The 27,975-nt window shown below is 41.1% G+C and overlaps 1 protein-coding gene across 8 annotated transcripts; it reads right to left on the reverse strand.

Moving 5' to 3' along the window:
• Positions 1-1,342: 1,342 nt before the first annotated feature.
• ZMPSTE24 (zinc metallopeptidase STE24) lies at positions 1,343-27,975 on the reverse strand. Of its 8 annotated transcripts, none has more exons than XM_075173816.1 (11): positions 27,813-27,975; positions 26,197-26,343; positions 19,947-20,012; positions 19,497-19,583; positions 18,812-18,928; positions 14,441-14,593; positions 9,753-9,894; positions 7,181-7,341; positions 5,581-5,685; positions 3,507-3,650; positions 1,343-3,192 (listed from the first exon to the last, which is right to left on the reverse strand). In XM_075173816.1, the coding sequence occupies exons 1-11, from the start codon at positions 27,927-27,929 to the stop codon at positions 2,968-2,970; spliced, it is 1,464 nt and encodes a 487-aa protein (XP_075029917.1). In that variant the 5' UTR covers positions 27,930-27,975; the 3' UTR covers positions 1,343-2,967. The 8 variants fall into 8 exon arrangements, with proteins under 8 accessions (XP_075029917.1, XP_075029921.1, XP_075029918.1 ...); XM_075173820.1 differs by lacking the exon at positions 27,813-27,975 and adding an exon at positions 27,518-27,649; XM_075173817.1 differs by lacking the exon at positions 19,947-20,012.

The following is a 27,975-nucleotide window of genomic DNA, read 5'->3' on the forward strand; positions in this document are numbered from 1 at the left end:
TCCTACAGATTTGAGTTCACAGATTACTATTTTTATCTCGGGCATGTTCCAGGGGAGCCCCCAGTTAGTCGCCTGGCCTTGCAGAGGTCATTACCAGGTCTGTGACCTGCAAGCCTCCCAAACGCCTCCATCGCTTTAGCAAGCTGAAACAGTGTACATCAGTTCACATTCATGCCATCAGACAAATCTACCTATACATGCATCTCCGCCACAGTTTCCCTGCCTACACATCTAATCCAGATAGAAAGTGGCAGGATCTGTTGGCGACCAAGAAAAGTGAGAAGCCCTGTGGCCATAACAGTCCTGTGTGGACATAAGCATGTCCACCATGACTCATGGAGTCCCCTGAAATGTGCCGAGATGGCTGAAAGGGAGATGTTTGTGCCTATCTCCATAAAGCATTCCAATTTTAGTCCTCCTCCTGTCTCCTTCCAAGGTCTGGGCTGGACTTTTCCTTGCCATGTCCTCTCTCAAGCTTCTACTTATACCACCAGAAAAAGCTGGTGAGGCAGGGAATTGGAAGTTGGAGCTATCAGCCTTTGGGCAGTGGTAAGTGCCCACCAGCCCCACGGATGCTTCTGTGGAGTGTACTGCCAGAGATGTTCTGCTCTGGGTTCCCTTGCCTTGAATAGTTGAACGTTACTATCTAAAGGTAACAGAAAACAGAAGCCTACTCTTGCTAATTTTCTTGCCTCTCTCCTCAAAACTGGTCACTAATCAGAAGGGATGTGTGGCTGATCCTAGTAGACATACCTTGTCATCAAGCTGGTTTGTAATAGCTGGTCATGTGGCTGTGTAGACACTGTAGGAGGATTTTGATACCTGGGAAGGCAGCAGCTGCACAGAAAGATTCAGGTGTGGTTTCGACCATTCTCAGGAACACAGGAAGCAACCAGAGGCTGTCGAAGGTCTGCAACATGTAGCTGATGCATTCCAGATGTCTGCACAGTAGTATGTGACAGGCGGGAGGTCAACAGCACACACTGACAAACAATGCCAGTGCTAAGAAGTGACTGGAACCAACTCTGAACCCTTGTTCAGAGGAGTTAGATGACGAAATCCAGCTGGGAGAATTGCAGAGATAAACTCCAAACAGTGACAGGGAAGAAAAGGAAGCAACAGGCAATTGCCATGACAACACTATCTTCACCTGTAAGCCTAAGTATTTCAAGTATTTCATGCTTCCATAGGAACTGGCATTTTCTTCATTATCCAACTTTACTCTCCTTTTGTTTGTTTTCAGCCGAATTTCTGAAATAGCCATAAAATTCATTTTTAAATTTTACCTAATGGGTCAGAGCATATTTAACATGTTCTCCACAGGTTTACACCAACCAACATCTCAAACTCAAAACTTGACAGATTTATTTACTCTTCTGAACTGATACTCAAGTTAATCCTTTTATTTTTAAGGGCCATTAATTAAATGCAGTTAACATGACAAATACAGGCTCCCCATATTTGTAAAACTGTCTCCTAAGTCCATATCTATAGTTTAGCTTCATATTCGCTAGGATATAAACACAATTAGAATAAGGCATACAAAGGGCTTCCAGCAATATCTTGTATCTTGTTGCACCTGATACATCATCATGCCCATCATCTTATAAGGCATTTTTCCCTATGATCAGAAAAGCAAATTTAAGCTAACAGTAAAGTCTCTGAGAATACTCTGACATCTGAAACAATGAGAATTTGCTTTGATTTCTTCTTTCTTTGTACAGAGCTGAACAGAACTTTTTAATTTACCGCAGATACAAAATCTGATTTTTATATGAAGTATGCGCATTCAGTCTGGTCCAAAACACTTGTATGGCACATACAAACTTATATTTAACTTTTATCTTTATTTCAACAAAAGTAAATTTAATTCCACCTTTCATCAGAAAAATCTGAGATAATCAACGCAGAAGCCATTTCCACAAATATTCACTTTGTCCTTCACTAGCCTATATGAACAAACTGTGTCTTGGGCTATTTATATCAGAACAACGATGAGGAATATTTTCTAAGTATTCCAACACTGCTATTTCAGCTGGATTCATATTAATGGAAAACCCTCCGTGGAGTGGAGGACAACCCCCCTCAGAATGAAAATTCGGCTCTGATACACTGAGCAACTGGACACTCCCATATACACAAAAAATTCAGGCAAAGGACAACAGAAATGGAGGAAATGAGGTGTGGAAAAGCTGTTAACCATGCCTGTTAACCACAGGCAAAAGGGAGAAGAACAGAGAATTAGCAACTTTCTCTAACATGTGGGTCCTATTCTGATTCTCCGTAACATCCTTCCACACCCCAGCAGCACAGTGAAGAGGAGGAGCCTAATCCCACTATAATGCTATTAAATATTGACTAGTGCTCATTTTCAAGGGAGCCATGGTACATTTCCTCAGCTGTAATTCATCCTTCTTCCCACACTTCAGAGAAAGGAGGTTTTATTAAGTAGCATTTTCAATTACGACAGACATGAATCCAGGAGAAAGGCTTGTACTTGCATTCAGCTTTTTAAAACACAAAACAGTGACTGGCGAGTACAAGTAGTAGTATACAAGAAATCAAGTCACTCAAACCATCTTCACTGTGAAGAGGGTTGAGACTGGGAAGGTTCACAGAATGCTGAGAATGGGAAAAGGATCAAATGCAATGTTCAAGGCATACACAAACTGAAAAAATAGGTACTTTGAAGTCTATACTTTTGCCTCCCTTTACCACTCTATACTATGATATGGAGATAAAAGCCAGTGTGTGTGTGGAGAAGGTCCTCATCCAGTACTTTTTCTAAATTAAGTTTTGTTTTTGTTAAAAAAAGTCATTTATAATTTAATACCTGTTTCAGGATTCTCAGATCTGTGGTGCTGCTAACATTGCACTTAATTGGCATTTTTAAAAAGAAATTAAAAAGCAGCTCTGAACTTTGCTTCTGAGATGGAAGCACTGTCTCTGAACCAACAATGATTCCTGTCACTCTTGCTTTGCTTCTTTCAAGGCCTGAAGTCTTTCTAAAAGGGGCGGATGGGAGTAATGCCACATTGAAAATATCCAGTCAGAAACAGGGAATCCTAAATTATCTTTGTTTAGCTTGATCAAAGCAGAATATAGGTCTTTAGCCTTCCCAAGTTCCTTGGCAAATGCATCTGCTTGAAACTCAAATCGTCGGCTTAATACAGTCAAACAAAATGAGAGAACCTGTGGAGAGAAATATATTAAAAATTGTTTTAAAGTTCAGCTATCCGCAAGTTACTTATAGTATCAGTAAATACTACTATATCTTCCTTCCCACATCCCACACATCACTGTGGCTGTAGAATGATCTCACTAAGGTTTACGTAGGCCACACCTGAAACTGGGAGTCTTACCCAACATGGAGCACTAAGCCTACTTATTAAAAACGAGATACCAGATAGAGCCCCTAGAAACTTCAAACTTTACCCCCCAGTCAAAATAAAATCATTGTTTAAATAGGATGATACTTCAGTATCTATGTCTTGAAAACAATTTACCTCATTGTAAGGTGAAAAAATGAACTGGAAAATAATCATCAAGCCTATCAGGGTAGGCTGGGTGTCATAGAAACCAAATGCAGCAAAGAGTTCTTTTTGACCAATTAACACAGCAAACAAGAAAAAGCAGAGGAAGGAATTCATCTAGAGAAAGGAAACAACATTCTTGATTAAGGTGAGTTCTTCATCTAAGTCTAAAACATGGCCTATTCATATTACAGATTTGCATAGAAACGCCACTGAAAAAAACATAAAATAGATTACTTTAGAACTAATATACAAAGAGGAACAAACAGCTGGCCTTTACCTGCTTTCTGTAAATGCATGCAGTAAAGAAACATTATTTTCTGTCAGTGAGCTAAAAAAAAAGTCTAAGTAGTGAAGGAAGATGAAAAGGCAAGAAGACAAGATAAGTGAGGAGGGAGTACAGGGTAGAATCCATTTCCTTGGAATTAAGCATAGGTTCCAAAAAGTTTAAAACCAAACAAAATGCGTCTGTGCTGTGTCATACATCTATTCCTGGAAACAGTCTACGCTTCCATCTAAGCCATGCACCGCTGTGTACAAGCACTGTGCTTGCCTGGCTTTTCAGAGGTAAGAGGCAGGACCATGCCTCACCAAGTTTTCTAGAGAAGGCTGTTTGGTGTTTTTAAGAGTAATGTGGAAGGTGACAGAGTATTGTTTGTCATTGAAACACACAGAAAAAAAGAGGGATGGGCTGTGACAGAAAACAAATCAACCAAAAAAGTAGAGACATTGCAGAATTTGTGAAGATTTCTGGAAGGGAAGATAAAATCTACCTATTACAGCAAAATAATAGTATCTAGAAAGAAAGTGGATCCAAAGACAAAAATTACATGAGTTAGCAGAGTAGCAAAAGCATGATAATAGTTGCTAGTTAGTAGGCATCAACACTGATGTCAGAAGTTGGAAGGTAATTGCCTTAAAGCAGAAAGCGTGAAGGACCTCACTGAAGGGTTCAGTTGCATGGATAAGAAAAAGCCAGCGTGGAAAGGGAAAGATAGGTGTTTTCTTAAATAGGAGCTATAGTGATGTTTACAGCCTGAAAAGCTTGTGAATAGCATTAGAAAAAGAACGTAACAGCATTCCTGGAATGGTGCACACGTCTCAAGAAAGACATGATGGAGTTACAGAAGGTGCATAGGAGGGCAGCTAGGAGAAACAAAAAAAAAAAGGCTGGGAACTTGGAGAAAAGAAGGATGAATGATACCTGGAACAAGATAGATCGACACCAAAGCATATAGTAGACTGTTGGTAGTAATTTAACAGAAGGCATATAGCTGCGCCTTGCAAATAAAATAATTTGAAGTAGCAGATTTGGGGAGGAATTCCCTTGTATTGTGCAATCCCCAGAGGCGTACGTATGAGTAAACAGACCATCAAACTCCTTTTCTTCAAAGGCAGGTTGGGCAATCTCCAGAGATTGCTTCAATGTTTACCCCCATTTGGGCATGCACAAAGAATGGCACAATAAAGTTATTCACCAATAATCAATCCACAAGGTATGAGAATACAATATAAATAAGTAAGAATGCCCTCCAGTGTCAGATTTCATAATCTACAATCACATCCCCTCTCAGCCCCCCAAGGAACAAGACCGATAAAAACTCTCAGACACGTAGCTTTCTCAGAGATAATGACAAACAGCTAAAAAAATGCAGGCTGGAAGATAGGATACATCCATTCCTATCCCTAGCACAAGGATGGAAATAGACCTTCAGAGAAGGCCCTGAGATTCAAACAGACAAAGAAGAAGTGTTACAGAGCAAGAAAAATGTGTCCCAACTTCAGAAGGCTGCTGAGATGAATTAGAATGGCAGCAGTCATGCTTTCTTAGATGCTTTCTACCAACTAGATGGCGCAAGGAGAGGACAGAAAAGCTAGTGCACGTTCACTGTAGATACAACGAAGGAAAAAAAACAACAAACCAACTTTCTGTCGCGGAGAATAAGTATATTGTGTAAATGTACACGTACAAATCTGGAAGCAGGCATTTGGAAACAGCGATAATTACAGACTGCTTTAGGAAAACCACCAGTTTATCATAACTTACCTGGCTGATGATAATATTTTTGACAGTATGACCTAGTTTCCAGTGACCCAATTCATGACCAAGTACAGCTAGAACTTCTTCATTTTTACATCCTTGTTTCTTATTCTGAGGGAATAACAAAGCAGAAGTAATATCAGGTATGACTGAATACAACTGAATAAATTAGTTACTTATTAATTTGTTTTTTCCTAGGTCACTTACGTGTCCCTAGGTCAGGCCGTTCCCTTCTACCAGCAGATACACACATATAATTTCTTTACTGAACCTTTTTCAAGAAGATATTTACAAAAAAATAAACTTTTAAGTTCAACAAGATTTCTACCATGAGGTGGTATTCTCTTATTTCTATGTATGCAGACATGCCTATGCAAACCTGGAAGAATGCTGGAAGGTTTGCCTTCCAAACTCTCTCCTACCATCCCTTGATCTCATTCTGTTTCTTTACTCAAGAAAAGACATTACAACGGAAGCAGACATTCAGAGCCACAGACTTTCAACAGAGACTTGAGAGCAAAGTCCTCTCCCTACTTCCTTCAACACTCAACACGTAGCCTCCCTCTCGAGGCACTACTGTTCCTTTAAAAACTAATGACAACATCCCTGTCCTCTCGAACAAATGCTATGACATGCCTTAAAGCTATCATTAGGAAAGATGGACATCTGTACCTTCAAAGGTACATTAGCAAGTCAGAAGCAAGCATGTAGGTTCGTGTACTGGGAACATAGCTGAAGAACCTGTTGAAATGGAACAAATTATTCTCATTATGACTAGGAGAAGGCTCTCTGAATTTTTCAATGCAGGTGAGCTCAAAATCCTCTCCTCTCATCACCCATTTCTGCAGTATGCCATACTAAACCAGGGATGAAGAGAATTCCACCACCAACACGGTTACAAGAAACAGAAGCGGGACTGATCAACAATCTATACACTGGTCTAACCCTAGGCTGCACGAGGCCTTCTCAGGCCGCCTTCTCAGAATTACTCCTTCAGGCTCTTCAGAAAGTATTCAATCAGTTTTAACCATCCCTACACTCTCCTGAAGCCACAAAAGCTGTTACAGCAGACTCTTGATGTGCAGCTGCACATCAGCAGAAAGGACAACGAAAAGCCATTATCCTGTTCTTGACCAGGGCAGGGGAGGATGCACATGTGGAATCTGTATGTGCGCACATGCATGCCTCTTGCACCAAAATTCTTGCGTGTAGTAAGAGACACATAAATGGCACACTAACAGTCAACAGCATTTCCTTCAAAGGGAAGCTTCAGTACGGCAGTCCCAAGAGAAGGAACACAAGCTAAAACCCTGAACAGGTCCCTTATTCAAACAATTACAAGGAAGGCCTATTTTTTTACATGCAGGGAACCAATGTTTTGCTAAAACCACTGCAGATTTCTACGGTCTCTTTGTTGCTATCTGCACCAGTCACACAGCCCTGGGAATTCCAATTAGCAGCTCAGGGATACTTCGGTGTTGAAATCATTAGGTTTTGGGTTTTAGCATCTCATTTAGGACCTTTAAAATACATTCAGAAAACACAAGGGAATATCTCACCAAGAAGTTAATGTAAATAACACTATGAAAAACAAAGATGAACTCACTTTGGTTTTAGACTTTGTCTCTTCATTCTCACCATCTTCTCCTTCTGCTGGCTCTTTGTTCAATGCAGAATAATCTTCCAGGAGAGTGTCAAAGAGTACTATCCGCTTATTCTTGAAGAATCCATAGAAATAAGCATTGCTGTGAGAAGAACGCTTAGAACCTGATGGGGAAAATTTACATTGAAGACCATGATCTGAATAATCCCATACACCAAAGACTATGCAATATTACACAGAACAGGTTCTTCCAAAGGAATTCTCAAAGTCCCCAAATGAATGGTAGACAAACTCAAGCAAATGAGTTTGCAGACAAGCATATTTTAAAACAGTCTAAGTAATGATGATCTCATTTACTGACTCCAATAGAGAAAAAATTTTTTTCATCTCTAACATGTAATCACTAAAATCACTAAAAACATAAGAGCAGTCATGTGAAGATCTAATATCCAGAAGAAAAGCAATTTCTACTGCAATTTCAGGGTCAGCGTGGAAGGAGCATCCTGCATAGAACATGTGCTGCCCTTCTAGCAAAGGACCTCTGACGAATAAGTTTAGAATTCTTTCAATGGGCCAGCAAAGATGATTCGAAACAGATAATGATGAAGATGTTAGATAAGGAGGAGATGAAAAGATGAACTACAGATAATCAGGCTGTCCCTCAAAATTATTTTGTTTGAAGTAGGCAATTTTTTACAGCTTCTTTCATCTGCATCAGATAGTTTCTGATAGCAGACTGTTTCTACTATCAATACACTTGGGGCCAAGAAACTCATCTCTTTCCATGGAACATGGACTGTTTCAGTTGATTAAAAAGCTGTCTAGATCAAAGCAGATGTTAAACTTTGCCTGTATTTGCCTATGGACAGGAGCTGTTGCAACATCAGGACCAAAAGAGGTCTCTATGAGAGAAGAGGTGGATTGCTTTGGTTTTTGCAGCAAAAGATAAGATACTTTAAGTTGTCTTCAACTCTCACTATAAATGTATGAGCTGCATCAACATTGTTCCATTGCAAGCCAAGTATGGCATGGTCATGGTAACCTTCAGCACCAAACCAAGACAGATCAACAGAGGAAGAGGCTGGTCAGAGTATGAAGCCTCAGCATCCAGTTCCTTCTCAGTGAGGAAATCTGAACAACCACAGGGTAGCAATGTTCCCTTTCACCTGCATATCATAAAAAACTTCATCCTCCACTAAGTGTTGATAGAGAAGGAACCTTTGTAATCTGCCTGTTACAGAATGAACCCTGAAATTAAAAGACTTGGTTGCACATGTTACTAAGAAGTCAGTTCTGGAGTGGGAAAAGCCAGGACAGAGGGCAGAAAAACACTGGCAAAAAGATGTTCACACATCCAGTCGCCTATGTCAGAAGGGAATGGTGCTGGCTCAATACTCTTTAGGATGCCAGGAAAGAAAATGGGGGTTTGGCAGCCTCCCTCCACTGCAGATCATTGCCACTAAATACAGACATGCTGAAGAAGCCAATGCAGTAGTGCACTACACAGGTGCTAGAGTACCAACAATTGGCTCATAGGACTTTCACCACAGTTAAAAGCTAGCATACAGCCAGCAATGCAGATGGGAAGAACTTACCTATTTGGCAAGCCTCTGTACTGACCCTCAAACTCAAAAAGCTTCAACTTCGCTAGGAAAGACAAGAGATTCTTAGGCCCCAAGTATATCAATAGTAGCAGTTCCTGGCTGCACTGAAGCAGAGCACTGGCTGGATTTGGCCAGCTCAAAGTTTTGAAAGCCACAGCTTCCAGGCTAGATAAAGCCTTCATCACCCTCTCTTACAGCAACATTCTACCATTTCAGCTCTTTATGCCATCTCATACTGCTTTCACCAAGGCAATAAAAACACCTCTGATCCTCACAGGTGGGGCACAAAATCAAAACAAAATTTGGGAAAGTCCCTGAAATCAAGTTCAGAAGGGAGCAAAATGAGTAACAGGAGCAAAATGAGAAACGTCAAACAGTAAAGTACTCCATGAATACAGAAGTTGAGAGGAAGTGACATGGCAGCTGGCATGCTCCATGTTATATTCCATGACTTAAGAAAAGAGGACGAGAAATTCATTACTAGAAAGTGAAAAAATCACAGTCTCAAGTAGAAGGTATGAGTCCATCCAGCCATACCATAAGAAACTGTCCATGTGAACACTCTAAGAAGGAATAGGTGTTTTTAACTTCCATAGCTTTTTCAACTGTTTCACCAAGGACTTTGAAACAATTAATGCTAAACTGAGACCAGAAAAGATAAAAAAAAAAACTTTTCCCTCTGGTTTAAAGTTCTAAAATTGGAATCTAGATTGCTGCTTCCATTTCTGACTGTGCTATGTATTTCCATTCAACAGAGCCAAGATAATGCTTCCAACGAGATGCTGAGTTAAGGCTGTACATTCAGCTTCACTTTTCTGACCTCAAGGCAAAAAAAGGAAAATGGTACAGACATTGACAAGTATTACAATAGCTGAGGAATATAAGCAATTACCCTACTACAGCATCTACAGTCAAAGCTAAAAATCCACAAATTCAAAATTACAAAGTCTTTTTATTAAAAAAAATCTCACCTTCAACAACATACACCTTAGTCAATGGGAAGTCAATGCTCTTTGCCATTGTTTCAATTTGTTGCTTGAGCTCTCCCTCAGGAAGCGGAATGAATTTATCAAACAAAGGTGCAATATAGTCTGCATAGATTGTAACAAGCACCTGCAAACACATACAGATATTAAAAACAAGGCATATAAATGTGTGTTTAGTACTAAAGGTGGAGCATGAGTAAGTACAAAAAGAGGGCACAATTTCAGAAAAAACACTTGATAAAGCAGAGTTCTGTATGAAGTGTGATCTATAGCAAGGCTCTCTTGGGTCATCCCATCTATGAAGACAACTACTTAGTCTGTTGAGGGTCAGCAATTCAACAGCAAGATGGAGGTGGGGGCAGGTTAACCTACAATCTACAGTCCTCAGCAGAATTAGTGTAAACAGTGCTTTTCCTCTGAGGGTTCATCAAACTGCAGAAGGCAAAGCCACTATGACAGCTGGGAACAGTGGTCTTATCAGTGACAGGCTGTCACTTCCATCCACTTCACCGATATTAGAAGGCTCTTAGGTGTTTCATAAGGAGCAGCAGAGCTGACTGAACCACGACATAGTCGGACTTCTTCAAATTCCTGCAAAGCCACAGTCTAAAACAGGCAAGAAATTTCACGTCCCCTATTTTCTTCCCCTTTTCCCAGTTGTACGCAGGGTTAAGGAACTGCCTGATGCCTCTGGTCCACAACGATTAACAGCCATATCCCAAAAGTCACTACAATGCACCTGCATCTCTTCAAACTGGCAGCAGATGAATAGAAACAGCAGATGCAGCCCAGATGAGAAAGCCAGGACTGGAATAACAATGTGACAGGAAGGAAAGCTGAACTCCCTTCCCTCACACTCAGGACCTTCACGAAGTGATTCTTATTTATTTATTTTAAAGAAAAGGACTGGAGAAAAGTTTAAATTCTGGTTAGCGAAAAAGCAACAGGACATGAGAGGCAAATTGACATCAACATTAACTTCGAAGTTATCTTGACAGTTCTTTTTCCACTGAAAACAAGTACCTTGACTTTTGAAAGTATCTTGAAAAAGTCCAGTGAAATCTAAATCTAGGGAAACTGACTTTTCCAAAGTCTTAGCAAGTGAGGGCATCAATATGAAACACCACTAGAAAATAAAAGTTATTTTTGTTACTGTAACTGTGAAGACAAGGATTTAAACCTCTGCAGATATTTTGCAGCAAGTGTAGAAGGGTATTTTATAGAGCAGAAATCATCTGTCTGTTTCAGTCCAGACAAGTGTCTCAGACCATGTAGTATGTGTGGACTAATTTTAAGTTTTTGTCTCTGATCTTTGTGTAATCCCTTGATATCGGCAGGCATAACAGACTGGTAGAAGGATGCAACTCTAACTATGACTAGAGAGTTATGGAATGTGATTACAACTGGAATTTTTCCCTAAACTGAACTCTAAAGGGTAAATCTAACACCTCAAGGTTATTCTGCGTGTCAAAGACTGTTCAAGGCCTCAAACCATGATCAACACCCTGTAAAGCTGCAGTGACATTGCAAGACACCTGAAAAGCATCAATTGTCTGGGCATGCACTTAATCCCCAGGAAAAAAAAAAGAAAGGGGGCAGGGGAAGAGTGAGCCACTGGGTCTTGCTACATAATCTTTCAGTACAGAACTCTGTAGCTCTGACAAGAAACATTTTATTTTCTAGCTTTTGTTGTGTAAAAGATTGGCCAACCCCTGTTTTATCAGTTTCTAAAGTATCTGTGAAATCTCAGGAAAAAAATCTACATGGACAGCTCAATTGGAAGGGGCAGGCAAAGCAGAAATAAAATACTAGTTTGTGATAGGAAAGTGAAAAAAATGTGGTATTAGCTGAGTATGTTCTGGTTCTCACCTTGAAATTTATTGATAAAGACCATAAAATGGACATTCAGAAAGCTTCTCACGTGAGGTCATACAACATTTTCTACAATATGTATTTTAAAGAAAAGATGGCAAGAATAATGGCAGTCAATGACTGGTATAAAGGAAGCTAAGGAAAAAATTTTTCATTTTGGGTGTACAAATGAGGGCAGGCCATTTCAGAAAATCCTATATTTTCTTTGAATCCTGAAACTACCAGTTCTTTTAAAATTTCAGCTTAATCCTTCTATGAAAAAGCAAGTCTTTAACGCCTTTAAGACTAAAGACTTAAAATATAAAATGGGTATCACATGAGAAACTAATATCCCCCCAATTTTGCAAATAATTAGGCTACACTAGAATAACCTGTAAGTATGGACTGTTTCACTCAGGTTGACAGAGCAGTAGCTCAAATGCTGAATTACGATTTAAGAGTATACTGCTGATCAAAGCTTGAAAGAAAAAGAACAATTCTTTAAGAAGTACTGATCAGAGTCTGCACAAATCTTTCTGTAACACTCATTTCAATACACATGAACTGACATTTCCGAGACCTAACACTATGATTTTTCGGAATACATTCAGAGACAAAAAAAAGGGAAGATGTCAGAGCATAAGGACACCTGAACTACAGAAAGCAGGAGCCAGTACAACAAAACAACAGGAAACACTGTATAATTAAGCCAACAAACAAAAAAAAGGTTGAAAGAACTCAAAGTAGTAATTGTAAGTTAGACTTACCACCTAAGTGGGGCACTTCTGCTACTATACTATTGTCATCGAGTTCCCCAGAAATGCATCGCTGGTAACTGCACTATCCCAGAATTAGTGGCCATACAGAAATCCACTAATCTATCCAGGTTTTGTTCAGTTACATGTTATGCATCAACGAAGCAAAAATACAAGTAAGCAACAAATATAATTCAGATAATGAGATCTGTATCCCACAAAAACAGGATTATGAAAAGATTTTGCAGTCATGATTTAAACTGAGCCACAATTCCTTCCATGCTGCCATGTCTGAGAAAGTCAATGCAGCTATTGGATATATAAGTGGGAAATCAGATTCTCCTGTGTTAATTGCAATGGCCTCCCATGTAGCATTATGATCACATTTTTGTGGCCAGCCAATGCCTGTGCTTTAGAAAGGAAGCTGACAAACTGAAAGTCCAAGAAAGCTAATAAAGTGATCTAAATCTAGAAGCAGTGGGGAGAAGGAAAAGAAAAAAAAAAAGCAAGACTTACTTAAGTAATGAAAAAGAAGCTTAAGAAAGAAAATAATCTTGATTTCCTACGCAAAATTTTCTTGATGATGCACTCCAGTTCAACCAGAAAGTCTGAACTTGACACAAGAATTAGGGGTTGATTGACCCAAATTTATTGCTAGGCTAATGTGGCAGGCTTTATTACATTACTGTAATGTAATAATTCTTGTACTTGTTAAGGTGCTCTTTTAATCTAAAAATGAATGAATATATATGTACTGGTTTTGGCTGGGATAGAGTTAATTTTCTTCATAGCAGCTAGTATGGGGCTGTGTTTTGGATTTGTGCTGGAAACAGTGTTGATAACACAGGGATGTGTTAGTTATTACGGAGCAGGGCTTACACAGAGTCAAGGCCTTTTCTGCCTCTCACCCCACCCCACCAGCGAGCAGACTGGGGGTGCACAAGAAGTTGGGAGGGGACACAGCCGGGACAGCTGACCCCAGCTGACCAAAGGGATATTCCATATCATATGACATCATGCTCAACACATAAAGCTGGGGGAAGAAGAAGGAAAGGGGAGACATTCAGAGTGATGGCGTTTGTCTTCCCAAGTCACCGTTACGTGTGATGAAGCCCTTGCTTTCCTGGGGATGGCTGAACACCTGCCTGCCGATGGGAAGCAGTGAATGAATTCCTTGTTTTGCTTTGCTTGCGTGCACGGCTTTTGCTCTACCTATTAAACTGTCTTTATCTCAACCCACGAGTTTTTCTCACTTTTACTCTTCCGATTCTCTCCCCCATCCCACTGAGGGGATTGAGCGAGCAGTTGTGTGGTGCTTAGTTGCCAGCTGGGGTTAAACCACAACAATACACAATAGTACTTCTGTAATTCTTCCTTGGGTGAGCAATGATTAGTATATTGAACAAAAAGACAGTAGAGCACTATGTTGAAATAGAAAAACAAAATACAGACCTCGGAGCTTATAGTAATAATAGAAAACATCAAATCTTTATGATGCATACAAAAAGATCCTTTCAATATAAGCCCTAAAAATGTCAGTTACCAATTCAGTGTATAAAAGCAGCTATATAAGCAGAACCAGAAATGGAAAATCGCTACTCGTCTCAATACAAAGCAATGCAACTGAGAATTGGTGTTTGATAACCTGTAAGAAAAGCCCAATGGAAAACATTACTGACCAAAGCACATTCTGCCTCGTCTTGCCAAACTGCTGGCAGTTGTCCTTGTGCCCTTTCTATATTTAAGAAAAAGAAAAACCTACCACCACATAGTGCTGTATTTCCAGTATCTATTCTAAAGCTTTTTGAGTGTTTATTTTTCAATTGATGAAGACACTCCAGTATTAAATAGATAACATATAAGATATCACATTAATGTGGACAATTAACATGAGCTTGTTATTCCTGAAAAAGTACGCTGAGAGCAAGACTCACTGTTAAAGTTTGTAGACACTAAAATTCCCAGGAGATTTAGATTTTTCTCCATTTCCTTTCAGTTATGTTTTTAAACCTCAGCACACAAGTAAGCTAGCATTTGGAAGAAACCCAAACATATTCTTATACTCACCAAGGAAACAACTAATGTGAAGAGCCAGGCATAGATGAAGAAGTAGTCTCCCCCTATTTTAATAATGTAAAGCAGAAGGGATGTCACTGGCAACAGAATACACTGAGTCACGATAAACTTCTTGATAGCATCCTTAAAAAAAAATCCCAGTGTCTGTAAAAAAAGGATATCAGTGATATTTTCAATGTAAATATTGATGTGCCACAGTGGTTAATCAACTGACCCCTTCAGTGGATGCACAGAAATAAAATACGACAAATTGCCAAACAGCAATGCCAATGTGTGATAAGGAAATCAGAGTCATTTAAGAAAAGATGGAAGAACCTTTTCACCTCCTCTCCTGGTAGCTGTGGCTCTTTACATCCACACAGACTCCAAGTCCATGCAGATGCACTCTTCCTTAGTAAGATGTGAACCAAACCCTTATTCTGCACATATATCCTTCATTAAAGGGGAAAGAAAAATTTAAGTTTATCTGTCCCTTAATTCCTTTACCAGACATTATGGGATTTTTAGAGAATAGGAAACTCTTAAAGAAACATAGCTATTGTAAAATATTTTGTCTTTGAACAGTTGCCTTAACTTTCACTTACCACTAAGCTGATTGTCTTAACTGGAAATATAGGACAGAATAGGACAGAAGTCCTATTAAAGATTTTTAGATATATATTGGGCATTTTACTCCAAGCTTCCACTGATGTGCAGTTACTACTCATGTAGCCTTCTCATGTAGCCATTTTAAAATTAGCATAACTTTAATAGAAGCAATAGAAATTTCAAAGACCTCTACCTGAATGAATCTGATCTAATGACTCCGCAACATGATTAGACACCCAACTAGCTCTTTCAGGAATTGTTACTTCAGTACTTACAGCTATCTGCAAGGCATAGAAGTGAGGGGGTTATTATGTAAAGATCCTTCCCAACAAGGGTGTATTAAAAACCCCATACTACATTAAAGATATGGAACTCGTCTGGAAAGAAAAAAAATACTGGTGAAACAGATTAGAATAAAAACTAAGGATTTGGGGCAAGAATTTGGATAGAGACTGGATTGGCCTCAGACTTCCATGACTATCAGAAACACAAATCAGACGTAAACCCACAATTTTCTTTATGTCGACATATTCACTCTGGTCACACAGTGAGCACTCTGGTGATATATTCTTGCTAAGCGACCATTAGTATCAGCAGTGACACAATTGTATAGACACATGCCCACAGAAATGGAGCACTCCAGAAGATACAGTTCCTTGCCTGCCTTTAATACTCCCAGGTAGTGTGTGCTACCTTTTCCAGCAAAACAGTTCTGTAACTAGAAAAGCAAGACCTGTGGCTCTCATTCACACTAAGCAGTGCTCCTTTCCTGAAAATGGTATGGAGAAGCACGTAAGAAACTCTGTGGGTCATCCTGGACAAAGGAAAAATTGTTTCCGTTTGATCAAGATTCTTAAACTGGTACAAGCCAGAAGAGAGAAAACGAAATACACAACAGTGTGTTCCTCCTTTATTACTTCCTCAGCTCAACCAGAAAAAGGCCTGTTACATAGCTTTTTCATTTCTTAGCTTAGTAAACAGCTGAAGAAACAGTCACTTAATATAACCTAGAAGAACTCTTAGTGTGCTGCCAGTGCTGTTTCCGCTGGACTTTCTGAAACGCATCAACTAAATCCATTTAGCTCAAGTTTCCATTTTAACTTTTTACTTCCAGCTCCACAATCTAGGAGGAGTAGAGCTATAAAATTGCATGGTGTCTTTCATCTTCACCCCACCTCTTTCCTGCTTTCTAAGGCAGATGTGACTTCAAGAAAAATCCTTATTTTCAGCAAGCCACTCCCATGGAAGAAAGAGTCTATTTGAAGATCATTTGAGAATCATTGCTAGAAATTCCAAAGTCTGAGCTGGTACCAGGTGTGAATTTGGCTCATTCGCTAAAGGACCTAGCCCATCAGTCTGAAATGAAAGATGGAGATTTGACTGTGTTTGTAAGACATTTGGCACCTCAAGTTGGATTGGAGCTGGACCAAGCCTTCAGTTCTTGGCATGAGGACCACTGCAGTGAAAAAAAACCTTGTAAAAGACATCATGCAGGTATTTCAATCAAGCACTTAACAACACCCACAGGTGTCAGTGCCAAGTCTTCCTCTTCTCATTTGATTAGGCACAATGCTTGCATTGACAACAGTGAAACACCCAGAAAGCACAGCTCCAAGGAGAAAATGTTCGGAGGATATACCCAGAATCCTCCTTACCCTCCCTAAAGCATACAAAGAAACCACATGGATTCTGCAAGCTCTCAAGACAGTTTTAAAGAAGCCCAACTGCTAAGTTCAGTATTTGTCCCTCTGCTTCTTCTGTACGGAGGTAGGGCCCGATCAAGGCCTGATCAAGTCAAGCTCTCCATCCATCAGCTAGTCTGCCAGTTTGCTCTAATTCTAGTACTTTACAAGTCCCAATACAAAGTCTTTGGACTTTTTTGTCCTGGACATAAAGGGCTTGCAGATCTGCCACCACGATGGAACTTACTCCTCACTAAGGTAGGAGAGACAATCAAGGTGCAGGCCTGATGCAACTACTCAGGATTGACATGAGAGACAACAGTGAAAGATGTCTTTTGATGCATCTTTAAGGATTCTGAATGTCAAAAGGATGTCTAGGCTAGGCCAGGGCATAAGCACATTGCTGACCTTTGCCAGCTCTTACAATTTTTAAGGAATACAGAACAGAAGTGATAGCCAGAGAACAAACAAAATACAAAAAATAGGTATTTCCCCAAAGAAAAGATTGCTTCACTCATGCTCTGGAAACATGGGAACATTCCTTCCTCCCTTGATAGGAGCAGGGTGTTAGCTTGCCAGTATGCTCACTGTAAAGTCTGCAGAAGGGGAGGGCATCTTCAGGACTATGGCTCAGAATCATGATATGGATCATGATAGGATATGAATGGTCATCTGTGCCATCATTCTGACAATGAGTATTTACTTGCTGGTGAGAGAAAAAAGTGATTGTTAGAAGTTACACATATGTTTTTGGAAGCACAAGGTTTTTTTGTAAGACTAGAGAGCTATATGGACTATAAAGAGTTCTGAGTTGGTCATAAGCTCAAGACTTATGACTAACTAGAACAATCTTCAGATTTGCTTCCCAAAGACTGGAGCAGGAGCCACTATTGACACAATATCCAAACATCAGGGGCAGGGAACCAAACAAGCCTTGCAGTTTCCAGGAATACATATAGATGTCAATGCAAAACTGTGCAGTGAGAATTTTCACAGTTGGGCTTCCCTGGAAAGAAAATAGTGTGCCACTGAATAACTGACACGAACCAAAATAATACAGGATGTGTCAGGATCTATGCACTTCTGTTTTCAAGATGATTAAGAGAGGGTGCAAATTGGATCATTGCATTTAGAGCTTTTTTTCTCACTTATTTTCTTACTTGTTTTATAAAAAGGAATATGAAACATCGATTTATCAATTTACCAGGAATATAATGAGTTTAGAAACAAACTGATTCCACTTCTTTAGGTCTAGCTCAGTCTTCCTGCCTCCATAGAAATTGGAAGATGAAACTGGCAAATACCAGAGGATCTTTACCCTTATTAAAATGAGCCAAACAGCTTTATCGCACATCTGCTACCCATCCAAATTTCATTCTACTGTTAAAAAAAAACTGCCTAGTAGACTTGGAACAGCAAGTACTGTAGACAACACTAGCTGGGTCGAAAAGCAGAAAACAAGTCTTATGCTCTAGCATGAAATGGCTAATGACACGTCCCAGATTGAGGTTCCTCTCCCAAAAGGAAAATCTGATCCCATGAGAAACTGATACTGAAACAGGTTAAACTAAGTTGGTGAGAGAAATTAAGAAAGACAGGGCTGATATTAAGTGAGTGCCTTATAGAAGTACAAATGAAGAGCTGAATTTTCTAATTTAGTAAAGGCTGATACAAGAAATCAATAAGTGAAACAAAATGAGGAGGAAAGTAATTTCTCAGTTTTGTTTCATCTGTTCAGTGTCCATGAATCAGAACTGCCCCTGTTAAGCAGTGATCCAGACTTCTCAGGAAGGGCATATGAAGGGCAAAGAATAGTCCATCCAAAAATGAACAGCTGAGGTACGAAACTTTGTTCCACTGCTAAAATACACACTTCTCTTTGCTCAGAGGCAAGGGCTCACGCAGGGACATTCTGGTGCGGCATGGGTACTTCTGCAACAGTCACAAACTGTCATTGCTCTTATTTTTATGCAGTGCGAGTAGAAGTGTTCCTAAAGCTAATGATCTTTGGCACAGATATGGACATACCAGTCCGTCTAACCAACCAAACCTACTGAAGACGTTAGGTCAGTGTAAGTGCTATCTACAATACCTGTTGATTGAAGCCATGTTTCTCTTCTATGACAAATGTGTTATATAAACTCCACGGGAGACCGGTCACTGCACTGAAGAGTGTTGCAAGCAGCAGAAATACCAATGACTGAACAATCTAAAAAAAAACAAAAAAAACTGGTTAGAAGATGAAGCTAGATAAATTCACAGAAATAACATGTTTGTGATGATTAGATTACTGATCACCGGAATAGCTTATTATGTTAAAGAAAGAAAAAAAAAAGAAACAGATTTAAATAAAAACTAAGGATTTGGGCAAGAATTTGGATAGATGCCTCATCCACAGCATAAAGCAGTAGCCTCAAATTTCTTACCCTTTTACTGTGCAGGAAGATCACATCTAGGATTAGTAAAAAGACAACACCCAAACAAAAAGCCCCCAAAAACCCAACCCACCACCTCATTTGACTCAAGTAGCTTTGAGACTTGTATGTTTTTCACATATAAGGCTATTTGAATTAGTAAGCTAATTTAAAAGTCACATACTGTTACGAGTTCTCAGACTCCCCCAATCATTGTGTTCACCAGAAAATATCTGTTATTTTTAGTATATTGTACCTGTAGCTAAATCCCACCTTAAGTAAATGCAAGCTTAAAAATAAAAATTACTGTAACAGTATAGTTCATGGACCAAATGTTTTCACTAAAATTTAAAGACTGCTTACCTCATATTCTGCTCCAAACCCAGCACGACCAGAGATCTGACCAGACAAATTCCAGAGAAAAGGAATTCCTCCACAGAGGAGAATCATCTTGAAAACAAAAACACATACCACAGAGGCAATATTGAACAGATTGTCATCTTATTCTACTAAAATTTCAGCATGATAAGGACCTTTTAAGGGTGAATGAGAAGTTTTATAATTAGGCTTTTTGACCCTTCTGATCTTAGCAGTGCATAAAGAAAGCCTGGAACATTTGGCAATGGTTCATTTTTACTTCACAAAAGTAGAGATCAGGTCAAGCTTTTTTCCCCTCCCCTCCCCCCCGCCTGGGAAATACTAGCATATTTCCAAACCTATTTACTGTAGACTTTGCTGCTATATTGGCTCAGACATAAGGTTTTTTTTTCAGAAGACCTTAAAACTCATTTGCCCTATAGTTGTATAACATACCATCTCTAGGAGGGGTATGCAAGATTCAGCAACTTGATTGCACTGGGACAGTCTCGCCTGCATTCCCTACTGAGAGAAAGGCATTCAGAATAAGGCCGTAATTTCACTTTCAGTACTAGTGCTGCTTCAACCATTTTAAGAAAGCTTCATGCTCTCCTCCTTGTGCCTGCCTCACAATGCCTCCTGCCATACAGGTTGCCAAGGAACAGGGAGTGGACTACTCGGGACACACCATCATCGAAGAAATACTTGAGACAGAGCTATTGAAGCAAGTGCTAACTATAGTTCAAGGCAGGGGCTGGTAGTGTTTGTTAAACAGATTGACTTCCAAATGTTCCACAGTTACTTTCTTAGCAAGTGATGCATCACTACATATATAAAAATTAGGTTTCAAGTAGGCAGCCTTCCAGTATGGACAGTAGCAAGTTTTTATTTATTTATTTATTTTTAAAAGGCTTACTCTTATAACCTAACTATTAGGGTGTATTTTGAGTGTCAGCAGGAGATGGAAAGGTCCAAAGCAAGCTTGTTTCTGCTTTGCAGACTACCTGTAAGTTTCAGAGCTGGAAATCCCAGAAGCACCATCCCCTGAACAAAGACAGCTATTAGCATGATGTTGATAGTACTTATTAGTTAAAAAGAAACCCACATAATTAATGGCTGAAATAAATCAAAGCATACTAGTAATTTTAACACAGCATCTCCCCTTCAATTAACTTGCTAGGTTAATGAATCATACTTCTACCTACTAAAAGCAAAATGTTGCAAAACTGTCATCCAATTTCATCAACTTTGGCCATGACAGCCTCTTTCAAGTTCAGGCAGTACCGAAAGCCTGATAAAGGATGCAGTTTATGCTGTAAGGAACTGGCAAACCCAGACAGTAGAGGCCGCCTCACTTTAGCTCTGCTGGAATCTGATAATCCCAGGACAGAAAGACACAGCTCAACATCACAGAAAGGAGCAATAACTCATCATCACATACATCTAGAGAAGAAGCTGCATGTACACTACACATGAGGGGTATCAGCTTGATTGTAGAATAGAATCATAGAATCATTTAGGTTGGAAAAGACCTTTAAGATCATCGAGTCCAACCGTTAACCTAACACTGCCAAGTCCACCAATAAACCATGTCCCTAAGCACCACATCTACACATCTTTTAAAAACCTCCAGCGATGGTGACTTAACCACTTCTCTGGGCAGCCTGTGCCAATGCTTGACAACCCTTTTGGTGAAGAAATTTTTCCCAATATCCAATCTAAACCTCCCCTGGTGCAATTTGAGGCCGTTTCCTCTCATCGTACCGCTTGTTACGTAGGAGAAGAGACCAACCCCCACCTCGCTACAACCTCCTTTCAGGTAGTTGTAGAGAGCGATAAGGTATCCCCTCAGCCTCCTTTTCTCCAGGCTAAACAACCCCGGTTCCCTCAGCTGCTTCTCATAAATCTTGTTCTCTAGACCTTTCACCAGCTTCGTTGCCCTCCTCTGGACACGCTCCAGCACCTCCATGTCCTTCTTGTAGTGAGGGGCCCAAAACTGAACACAGGATTCGAGGTGCGGCCTCACCAGTGCCGAGTACAGGGGCACGATCACCTCCCTGCTCCTGCTGGCCACACCAGTTCTGATACAGGCCAGGATGCCGTTGGCCTTCTTGGCCACCTGGGCACACTGCCGGCTCATGTTCAGCCGGCTGTCAACCAGCACCCCCAGGTCCTTTTCCTCTGGGCAGCTTTCCAGCCACTCTTCCCCAAGCCTGTAGCGTTGCACGGGGTTGTTGTTACTCAAGTGCAGGACCTGGCACTTGGCCTTGTTGAACCTCATACAGTTCGCCTTGGGAATGAGGAATGTATGAAGAAGCTGTCTGAAATCTAACGAGTAATAATGGCTTTAGTTACAACCATACCATTGCTGCAGCCTTCAGACCAGAGGTATTTTCCCTATTAGGAAATATGCTGCAGCCATGACAGCATAAGGGTACGCAGGAAAAGGTTTGTACGTTATGTCTTTTATTAGATTGATCATAGTAAGTGGAACAAGCAGGCAGGTTTTTTTGGAAACACAAGCTCTTCAAGTCTGAAGTGAAGCCAGCAGACTTCAGTACAAATTCTCAAAATCTAAGAAGATGCGTATCAAGTCTAGAGGTGTCAGCAGCAGCAGACGGAAGAAGATTAGAGTGAGCTGGATACTCAGTGTCTCTGCTAAGTCCATGGTACACAGCTGGAAGTTCTCAATGTTTCACAAGCTATTAACTCAAAAAATAATCACCCTAGTTCTCTATCCCTACCATTTGGACTATTCCAAAGGTAATGGCTACTTTATCACTCAAAGTGCTCCAGCTGCTAACTAATTCAGCTCTGAACTTTATTCCAAGCTTGTATTATCTTGTCAGTGTATAGTTGACATTACTGACCAGAAGCAGCTTTATATGCCTCCAAGATTCTCTATTTTTTTAGACCAGAGTGCAGTTGGGAAAGTGCTATTACCTAGATTTTTTTCTGTTCTTTAAAACATACCAAAAAAAGGTACCATAAGGATGTTTTCCAACTCTCAATTTTCCAAGAAAACCTCTTGTCCTGGGATGACAATGGATTGGGGAACAGGGGGGAGGTGGAATTTCCATTCAAGTGTAATTTTCCCTTTGCAGGAACAAAATAATCAGAGAAACCTGAGGGTGTCCTTTCCTAGGGAGAAGGAAAAATAAGAAGTCTATTCACAAGGAACACAATTTTAAAGGACAGGGATTCTAAACACAAGGGCAGCAGAGAGGACTAGCTGTGGAGATCTTCCAAAGCTCACAGCTGACTATGATATACTTCCCTTATATTGTTCCAAATGGGACCTGAGTGTTCAATCACAAACACAAATTGTGCCACTTTAACATAAAATTCGTTAAGGAAACTCTACAAACGGCAGCCTTGCAAAAGTTCATGTCCATGCTGCAAAGAAGGAAATGCCCAGCCAATGCCCAGCACCAAGACAAGTAATGTAAAATGATCTACAGAAGTCGATGAAGAAATCCTGCTGCAGGGGTGACTAAGTATCAGGGATACTATACGATTGTAGATTATTTAGCTCTAGTTAAGTAAAACTTACATTAATGGAGCCATAATGAAGAAATGCGATGTAGGAGCCACTGGACTTGTAAGCGTTACCTTGCTTCCACAAAGCCCTGCAACCTCTGTAGCAAATCTATGAATGCAGGCAAAGCTTGGACATCTAATAGCTTGAAGGCCCATTAGCAACCCTCCTGGGACAGCTCACTCCCAATCCCAAACTCAAGAAGTTCTGGGATACAGAATCCCAAGACCACAATCCATCAAGCCCAAGTAGGAACACTAATTTCTTGTTCAGAAGATGAAAACAACTGATGATACTAATAGGATATGGGCATGCAGCATCTCAGCTGACTGCTCTGAGACCTGTTTATTCAGGCCAGTGCTCCATTAATTAGCTGGGAGCTTTAACTCACATATTGCCTGTTTTTTCCTTGGCTTTTGTTCATCAGTGTCACTGCAACACAAAAAGCAGAGCACCGCAATCAATTCGATAATAGCAGCAGCAGTTTGAGACACAGCTGTTTCCCAGCTGTTTATCACCATCAGCTGAAACAGTGGAACAACATATAAGCTAAGATGATGCTTGACTTAATAACTGATTTCGACTGCTGCTTAGGAAGCACCAGCACAGTCTGGGTTTTCTGGCTCAGTTGTAGAAGACAGCTGGATGCAGTAATTTCTGTAACAGATCCATCAGCTGCCAAAATCATTGCGGACCTGTTATTACAGTAACAGGGACAGAACAGAAAGAACAGGTCATGAGAAAAAGCAAAGGCCGTGCTTTTCCTACAGGCACAATCACAGAATCACAGAATGGTTTGGGTCAGAAGGGACCTTTAAGGATCATCTGGTTCAACCCCCCTTCCACGGACAGAGACATCTTTCACTACATCAGGTTGCTCAAAGCCCTGTCCAACCTGATCTTTAACACTTCCAATGATGAGGCATCCACAACTTCTCTGGGCCACCTGTTCCAGTGTCTCACCATCCTCATCGTAAAAAATTTCTTCCTTATGTCCAATCTAAACCTACTCTCTTTCGGTTTGAAACCATTGCCCCTTGTCCTGTCACTACAGGCCTTGGTAAAGAGTCTCTCTCGGTCTTTTTTATACGCTTCCTTTAAGTACTGAAAGGCCACAAGAAGGTCTCCCCGGAGCCTTTTCTTCTCCAGGCTAAACAACCCCAACTCTCTCAGTCTTTCTTCATAGGAGAGGTGTTCCAGCCCTCTGATGATTTTTGTGGCCCTCCTCTGGACCTGCTCCAACAGGTCCATGTCTTTCTTGCACTGGAGACAGCAGAGCTGGACACAGTACTCCAGGTGGGGTCTCAACAGAGCAGAGTAGAGGGGGAGAATCACCTCCCTCCACCTGCTGGCCACACTTCTTTTGATGCAGCACAGGATATGGTTGGCTTTCTGGGCTGCAAGCACACATTGCCAGCTCATATCCAATTTTTCGTCCACCAGTACCCCTAAGTCCTCCTCCGCAGGGTGGCTCGCAATCAATTCATCCCCCAGTCTGTACTGATACTGGGGATTCCCCCAACCAAGGTGCAGGATCTTGCACTTGGCCTTGTTGAACTTCATGAGGTTTGCAAAGGCCCACTCCTCAAACCTGTCGAGGTCGCCCTGGATGGCATCCCTTCCCTCTTGCATATCCCCTGCACCACTGAGCTTGGTGTCTTCTGCAAACTTGCCGATGGTGCATTCAGTCCCACTGTCTATGTTGTTGGTGAAGATACTAGATAGTATTCATCCAAATATGGACCCTTGAGGGACACTACTGGTTTCCACTTGGACATTGAGCCATTGGCCATAAGTCTTTGGGTGCAGCCAGCCAGCCAGTTCTTTCTCCATCTAACAGTCCATCTGTCAAACCCGTATCTCTCCAATTTAGCAGCTAGAATGCTGTGGGGGACCATAACAATAGTAGGCCTGGTTGAAGATAAGCACAGACTGCTGATACGGCTCTTTGTTTAGCAGGGCACTAAATTCAGTGGCACAGAGGCTCATTCCAGTCATGTATATGTTCTTTAAAAACAACAAGGGAAGCTGTTTCGGCTAAAGCTCTTGAAATCAAGATAAAGCTTCAAAGCCTTTTGACTTGTTGCGCTTGCTAGGTAGCAGCATCTTACCCTGTCCACTAAGCCCCTGTTGGAGGATAGCTTCATCTTTCAAATGAAATACTGCCTCTAAAGTTGGTCAAAAACATAGAAGCTTTTCAAATTCACGCAAAAATTGTCTTGAGTTCTACTCAGCGTAACAAAAAGTCCAACAGGAAGAATATAACAGTTATACTGACACATATACAACAATATTTTTACAAGTTCATACAAAATGAACATACAGGTTAGGCTGCACAAAAGAGATCGGGAAATGCAAAAGTTAAGAGGGGTCACAATTCTTAAATACCCATCATAGTTGTACAGTTACATGACTTACAGTATTTTACAATACTATTTTCATTATCTAATTGACCTTTTTGCTCCCTTAAGTTCATCATGTAGTAGATCATACTCTAATTATATTTTGCAATGCCAGGCATTTCAGGATTCCTTTTTGACGCAGTTGTGCTACTGATGAGCAGTGCATTTCAGCAGTAAGGCAGAAAAGGTTTCTCTTAAGACTGTTTGTATATCACACATGTAAATACTTTGTTCTAACTCAATAGCTCTGTTTTTTCATACATGTGAACGTTACTTGCCCAGTATAATTGTTCTTACACTTCAGAACTATCCACTGGTACTCTTCCTGTTCTCACAGGCTTTTCTTTCTATGTTCTACTTAAATTTTATCTAAAAATGAAAGTAGTTGCACCCCTCCAAACACCGAAAAAAGTCTGTATTTGTAACAATTTAAAATAATTCTAATGTTGCTTATTTATTTGGCAGTGGAAACCATAATAGGTCAGCTGTGCCACTAAAACATAATAATATAATATACGTTGTAGTTGTGCAGTATGACTCAGCACTGCCTAGAGAAATTAAGTGCTGAATAATTCCTTCTTTTTATATGGCAAATACAGCCACAAACAAGAAACACAGAATCCTAAGCTTTCCAAATTTCAGTGTTTGACCTAAGATGCCAGAATGCCAACAGTGCAGCTGCACAGGATTACTAAGAATCAAAGTATTTCACAGTTTAAATACATGAAAATTATCATATGAATGCTAGAGCAGCTCAGGTACTTACAGTGCCCTCAACCTCTGAATATAGGCCTGACCAAAAGCTGAAAGTACTTTTGTCCAGCTGATACAGACGAGATTTTTCAAATGTTTCTGAATCCATGATCTGTCCTAATTCCCATGGTACATGTGTTGTTGTTCTATACACCCGTCTCTGAAAAATTGAAAAAGAAACTTAAAGACTACATCCAATATTTTTAAGGAGATAAGTAAGATTTAAAAGTAACACATAACATGATCCCATGGGCCACCACAGAAAGTTAAAAGAAAAAAACACCACAAAATAACAAATATTCCTAAATTCCTGTTTTCTATCAAGTTCCAAATATAAAACTGAAGCATAATTAATATGGTATAACCAGAAACTGAGTTGCCTACTTAGTAATTTATTTTTCCACAGGATATGACTTACTGCACCACAATAACAACTAAGCGGAGTTCGAAACTAAACACCAGATCCTCCCAGGCAAAGCATGCAACTTCACCAGAAAACATATCTATGATGTGGCTGCATAAATGAGGTGCTATTTCATTTTCCGTAGAGAACTCGCCACTTTAAAATTTTTAAAGACTAAAAGTCCTTATTCCATCCATTGCCTTATCTTGTTTCAGTATATTTATCCCTTCTCAAAGGAAGGGATAAATACCCTTGGTCACTTCAAAATATATTCTTCCTCCGACTAGAGCATCGGACTGCAGTCTCACAGACGGCTTAGCTGATCTAATGGCTCACAAGAGTATGCAGCATCACCTCCTGCCCTCCCAGCAGCATTTTCCCCAGCTGTGCTGGATCTGGCTGCGATGGAGTTAATTTTTTCATAGCAGTCTGCATGGTGGTATGCTTCACATTTGTGGCCAAAGCAGTGCTGATAACACACTAGCGTTCTGGCTACTACTAAACAGTGTTAAGGCTTTCTCCTCCTCTTCCCCAGCAGCAGGCAGGAAGGCGACGCAGCCAGGACAGCTGACCTGAGCTGACCAAAGGGATACTCAGCAATAAAAACTGAAGTAGAGGAAGAAGAAAGGCGGGGGGGCTGGGGAGGGAGGAGAGGCTTTGAATTTCAAGGTGGCTGTTACTTGGACACTGCCCAGGCATCGGCCTGCTTGTGGGAAGTGGTGAGCGATTGCCTTTGCAGCACTGGTGGCAGTTTTTTTCCCCTCTTTCCTTCACTTATTAAACTGTCTTTACTTCGACCCATGAGTTTTCTTATTTTTGCTCTTCCTTCTCTCTCATCTCTCCTGGGGGAGGAGGATCGAGCCGCTGGGTGGGTGCTGGGCTGCTGGTTACCCGCCGCACCTGCACTTTTCAGATCCTTCTATGAACTCACCTGACTCACCGATGTGACGGTGACTGTTCCCACCACCCCGCTAAAGCAAGCGGGGTACAGTGCTTTGGTTCATCTGAGGGATTGCCGCTGCCTCGGCCGGGACAGGGCCAAGCCGTCCCCAGGCAGCCGACAGACTAAGCCGGCCCCCGCGCCGCTCGGCCCCGGCCCCGCCGCTCGGCTGCGCTGCGCCGCTCCGCGCCCGGACCGCCGCCCGCCGCCCCCCACGTGAGGCCGGGCCGGGCCCGGCATAGCGCCCGGCCCGGTGACGCCTGCCCCCACCGGAGCCCCCGCCGACCTGCCGGTGCGCCAGGAAGGCCTCCCAGAGGTAGACGGCCCAGGAGAAGAGCAGCACGGAGCAGAAGATGCGCTTCTCGGCCGGCAGCTCTGCCCACAGCTCGCCGGGCAGCGCCATGGCGCCGCGCCGCTCCCGCGCTTCCTTCCACCTCCCGCGCTGCGTC

Source organism: Calonectris borealis, chromosome 25 (assembly GCF_964195595.1).
Source record: "Calonectris borealis chromosome 25, bCalBor7.hap1.2, whole genome shotgun sequence".
Classification (NCBI taxonomy): Eukaryota; Metazoa; Chordata; class Aves; order Procellariiformes; family Procellariidae; genus Calonectris; species Calonectris borealis.

Excerpts from the sequence above, each read along its gene's own strand:
- ZMPSTE24 (XM_075173816.1), bottom strand. The coding sequence starts at position 27,929 with ATGGCGCTGCCCGGCGAGCTGTGGGCAGAGCTGCCGGCCGAGAAGCGC. Across the intron at positions 9,895-14,440 it reads TCACATTAGTTGTTTCCTTG|GTGCTTGTTACAATCTATGC; the intron begins GTGAGTATAAGA and ends ATGTGTTTGCAG. Across the intron at positions 7,342-9,752 it reads TAAGGTGTATGTTGTTGAAG|GTTCTAAGCGTTCTTCTCAC; the intron begins GTGAGATTTTTT and ends TTTCCCCATCAG.